The following is a 5,534-nucleotide window of genomic DNA, read 5'->3' as shown; positions in this document are numbered from 1 at the left end:
TGCTGTTTCTATTCACTTGACTGTCAGTGTGTTTCCATGGAGACGGAAGGGGAATTCATGTTTGGAAATGCTTCACAAAGTCAGTGACCTCAATAACTTAGGTCTTTGTTGCAGGGCATGGAGAGTGTGAGGCAGGCAAATGCCAGTGCTTCAGGGGCTGGGAAGGGGATCGGTGCCAGTGCCCATCAGCATCTGCCCAGCACTGTGTCAATCCAAAAGGCCAAGTGTGCAGTGGAAGAGGCACATGTGTATGTGGCAGGTGTGAGTGCACCGATCCCAGGAGCATCGGCCGCTTCTGTGAACATTGTCCCACATGTCACACAGCCTGCAATGAAAACTGGTATGTGTTTCCTGATTCCAAACATACATAAAGCAGTCCTTCATTATATTCATGTTCGACCTTTTCTATTTTGCCTACCTTAACCTAAAAGTTACCGGATCTTCTCCAGATAAATTGTTATCATCACTCTAAAAAAGAACTGAATGAGGAATTTAGGAATTAGAAGACTTAGACTCCAGTCTTTGGCCATGCATGAGAATTTATCTAGGTATTCACTGCCTTTTTTGAAATAGGTTTTTTTTTTAAAGAATAATATTCAGTGTTCAAAAAGGTTCATTGGGTTTTTTTTCCCCCAGCTTTTTTGAGATATAATTGACATATAACCTCGTGTAAGTTTAAGACGTACGATGTGATGATTTAGGGGCTGCCTGCTTCCCAACTTACTATTAATTAGCTGTTTGATCTAGGGCAAGATTTTTTAAATTCTTTGTGCCTCAGTTTCGTGATATTAAAAGTGAGGATAATAATAATACCGTGGTATAATTCTGTGACATAATTAAATTAGATGTTCAAGCAAAAAATACCTACACCTTTGTACTTGGTGCATACTAATCATAGAATAAATGTTAGCTGTTATTATTGTTTTATTTTTATTCTTTTAAAGATAAAGAGTGGTGGCTATGAAGCACTCTAGAAAGAAGTGATGGATAAGGGAAAGGTGATGTTAAATAATGGTGGCATTGTTGTTTTGTGCCAATAATTAATTTTCCAATAACAATTTGAGTCCTGCTCAAAGACCACTACTCAGAATATCACTGTGCCTTACAATTTGTTTTATTCAATTTTTAAAAAGACATTCTCAAGTAAAATTTTTTAAATTATGCATTGTAGGTTATGTAACTCACTAGGAAGATAATGATGGAGTAATGGAGGTATTTCTAATGAACCCAACCAAAATTTGAGCTGTATGTTCATTGCTAAATTTTTCTAGTAGTATCATAACATTCGTCTTCTAAAACATCTGTGCTAGCTGGTTTTGTTTTTGCAGTGAGAGTATCTTATTCATTTCCTAGAGATTTTCTTCTCAGTACAGAAAAATCATTATGTTTATTTTATACATTAAAATATTTTAAGTGGTTAGAATGTAACTTTGCCATGGTATTAAATTCAGCCAAGATTACAAATAAATGTCATAGTTTTCTTTCCCAGTTTTACAATTCTGCTGTCCTAAAGCAGTACCCTATTTTATTTTTTACAGAAAATACTACAGGCTACAACCTTTTAAAAAATTAAATGTTTTCACTTGCTTCCCCTTACAGGAATTGTGTGCAATGCCTTCACCCTCACAATCTGTCTCAAGCTATACTTGATCGGTGTAAAACCTCATGTACTCTCAAGGAACAGCATTATGTGGACCAAACATCAGGTAAACAAAAGGTTAATAATCAAAGTACTGAAGAGTATCTGTAGAGAATCATATTCCCCAAAAAGGCTCATAATCAACCATCCTAAAGAAAGAACTAACTGCTTCAATGTTTTCAACCTCCAAGAAATAGTGCTCTATAAAACCAGCTGAGGATATTTGCCATGGTATGGCTGAATTGTTAGATCTCCCACCTAACAATTAAACTACCATCTCAACTACCCAGCTAAATTCGCATGCTGTGCACCTCCATGGAAGTATATCAAACAGATTTTCTAGAGAGACCTCAGTGAGCCAAGAATAGGAGTTTCCTAGGTAGAGTCCATTTCACCCTTAGAGACAAGGTCTATGGAGCCATCATTACCCTTCACAATCCAAACCTGCTTCCAGTTATAACCTTCCTCATGTCAAACGAACACTTACTTTCATGTTTCAGGTGACGCCAAAAAATTCTAAGTAGCAATGATTTGATTTTGCAAAGTACATAATTTCAAAAGGGCCATTCCTCCCTGATAATTTTCATTCTGATATAAATATAATTTAGGGGTGAATTAATATAAAGATGGCACAATGGAAAAGGTATGGAAATTTTATTCTGAAGACCTTAGCTTAAGGCATGTCTCCTGACACTAGTAGCTAAGAAATATCAGCCCTCTTACAAAATTTCACTGAGCCTCAGTTTCCTCATCTGTAAAACAGAGATAATAATACCAACCTCAAAGAGTTGTGTGGATTAAATGAGCCAGTGAACGTGAAAAAACTTTTTCAGTTAAAAGATGACATATGAATGGAAGAAACATGTGAAAGCCGTGTTCAAAGATCATTTTGGACAAAAATTCATTAGAACCCAAAAGCCAGCACCCCATTTTGTTCAGGTTTAAGGTGTTAAACTATATAAGAATTAGAAATGAAGCTTGAAATTATGTATTCATTGAAAATGTTCCTACTGCTACTACTATTTCTAGTCTTTCCTCTAACCTGTAAGAATAATTCCAGGTCTTAGAGAGATTGCACAGAATAAACTTTCTCCAGAGTTTTGTTTCCGTCTCCCCTCACATCCACACTAATCTTAGCCCATAATAAATTTGGCTTTGAAAAGAGCCCATGTGCTGCCAGCTGGGGCTGCAGCAATCACACCCCAAAGCCAAGTGCCTTTCCTAATAAATAGAGCCCTTATTGTCAACATGTAATTTATTATGTTAAGGAAACAAACCTATTTTGACCTAAGTGTGGTTATAAAAACTATTCCCTTAAAGCTCCTTAGGAAAAGCCCTTGCTTGACCTAAACTAAGAAAAGAGGCATGGCCAGGGCTAAATTTTTAGCTCTCCAAATTTTAAAATTTAAAAATGCATGCAGATTTGAGCCCCCAAAATGTCCTCCATCCTAACCCATTAGAAATATTTGTAAAATGTATTAGTAGCTAGGGGGCTACCCTCCCCTTCACAACTATTGTGCAAGGAGAGGGAAAGGGCATTTGTTAGCCACCTCTATTATCTATCCACTTGATCACACTTAAAGGGTGTTCTTTTGGTCTTTCTGGCTAAGCTCCTACTAGGCAAGAAGCCATTAAGTGAGATCAAGCCACGTGCCACCTTAGCTGATTAACTATTCTAAGTCAGCCAAGGGAAATGACAGGCGTCCATGTCACAAACCTGGGCACCACCAAGGGTACCACTTTTGAATAGAGCATCTTGGATTCTTTCTGCGTGTGAGACCATAACAAAGGGAGACTTGCACTTGCATTTGGTGCTTCTATTCCAGTTAGTAGTCCTCCAGCCTCCTTTTAGCACTTCTTTCAAGGAACCTTATCACTATGACCAAGAGAAAACTGGGCTCTAATTCTTCCCACTTAGAGAAGAGCCCCTGCCCTTGTTACTGAATTCTTGGCGTATTCAAGAGCAATGCTTGGTCATCCCTGGGATTTCAGACACAAATCACTCATGACTGACTGTTCTTCTAAGCCTTGGCAGGTCCCCTCCCAAAAGGCATTCTCAAGGAGACCTTCAGACAGTTAGGTGAAGTCCCCAAAGTCTGGAGGATGCACGGAAAACACATGCTTCTTTAGGCCAGGAGGTAATTTTGTGAGTGTGGGGCAGCTGGTGAGTTCTGTGGAGTACTTGTGTATTATGCAACCATGTTCCTCTTAGACTAGGGTAATACCTCTGGCAGCCACAGAGCCTGCAGACTTTCCAACTAGAGTTTGCCAAAGGTCTAGGGCTAAAACAGAGACCTAGAATGCCCCTCCTCTTAATGCTGCATTTCCTTTTCCAGCTAGTAGTTATCTGTTCTTGAAAAAACAAAAAGCGGAATTTTTAGAAGCAAAATAGGATAGATTTGGTTAACAGACAAGTAAAAAATAAATTAATAACAATTGAGGAAAGAGATTTGGGTATTATCCCAAATTATACACTCCCATTTCCTGGAGAAGCTATGTATAATAATAATGAAAACTTACACTGCAGTTTCAAAGGAAATATTTATTCATCTATTAGAGTAGCACTAATTTTAGCTTCTGCAGATGTTTACTTTATTTTCCATTACTGATGTGTAACAAATGAGGAGTAAGCATAACAAGAAAAACATACGTTAATGCACGGAGCTGTTAAATAATTTTTTAAATCCTATTTTCCACTTAGTGATCCACACCACACCAAAAAAACTGTCCCTCTCTCTGTCAAGGATAAAATTATATTTGGTTAAGGGAGCTGGACATATTCCAGTTAGTACAAATAAAGAATCAAGCTGCAAAGAAATAATCTTATTGAATACCTTAATTGTGGCTATTCTCCAAAGGAGAGTTTTCTGTTGAAAATATTTGAATAATAAATGAGTAATAATAATTAGTTTACTTCTTGAATCAACAATAATGGCAGTCCTCTATTTTGAAAATGTAGATTTGCAAATATCTCTGATCCTACTGAGATGATGAACATTATTTACTTCTAACATTATTGTTAGAACCCTTTGATTTACTCATTCCAGTTTTTTAAACCATTTATTTGCTTCTTTACAGAATGTTTCTCTAGCCCAAGCTACTTGAGGATATTTTCTATCATCTTCATAGTTACATTCTTGATTGGGTTGCTTAAAGTCCTTATTATTAGACAGGTGATACTACAATGGAATAGTAATAAAATTAAGTCCTCGGAAGATTACAGGGTGTCAGCCTCAAAAAAGGTCAGTGAATTCTAAAAAATAAATACTTTCAGTATGTTATTGTCTACTTTCAATATTTAGGCACTTAATTAATGATAATATTTCCTCTCCATCAAGGACAAGTTGATTCTGCAAGGCGTTTGCACAAGAGCAGTAACCTACCGACGTGAGAAACCTGAAGAAATAAAAATGGACATTAGCAAATTAAACACTCATGAAACTTTCAGGTGCAACTTCTAAAAAGATAAAAAAGTACTTTATGGGAAACTGGATTTTTAATGATCGCTCCTAAAAATTATTATTATAAAATAATAATTTTATAAGTCACAGGAGGAGATAAATTTTCTAGATCATGCCAGTTGCTGGTTGTCCACTCGAATGAAGACTGACAAGCATCCTCATCATCATGTGACTCACACTGCTGCTGAATTCTTCAGAGAAAAATGTGTCTTACTACTGTTTGATACTAGTGTCATTGTAGCACTTTACTGTAATATATAACTTATTTAGATCAGCATAGAATGTAGATCATCTGAAGAGCACTGATTACACTTTACAGGTACCCGCCATTTCTACACTTCCCAGAGAGACAATGCTGTGAGATAGTTTTGGCATTGTGTCACTACAAGGGTACAGTAATCCCTGCACCAAACATGCAGATGAAAAAATAATAC

General features: G+C 36.8%; 1 protein-coding gene across 1 annotated transcript in view; it reads left to right on the top strand.

The window, feature by feature from the left end:
- Positions 1–5,100, top strand: part of ITGB8 (integrin subunit beta 8) — a gene marked incomplete at both ends in the record, with an annotated part of 90,779 nt that extends 85,679 nt beyond the window's left edge. The window contains 4 exon segments of the mRNA XM_079711733.1: positions 115–340; positions 1,600–1,706; positions 4,718–4,881; positions 4,978–5,100. Coding sequence (XP_079567859.1) covers positions 115–340; positions 1,600–1,706; positions 4,718–4,881; positions 4,978–5,100 — 620 coding nt within the window.
- Positions 5,101–5,534: the final 434 nt, after the last annotated feature.

Source organism: Hyperoodon ampullatus (genome assembly GCF_949752795.1).
Source record: "Hyperoodon ampullatus genome assembly, chromosome: 9".
In the NCBI taxonomy this organism is placed as follows: domain Eukaryota; kingdom Metazoa; phylum Chordata; class Mammalia; order Artiodactyla; family Ziphiidae; genus Hyperoodon; species Hyperoodon ampullatus.
Note: the sequence above shows the minus strand (reverse complement) of the source record. Positions and strands in the feature narration are given on the sequence as shown.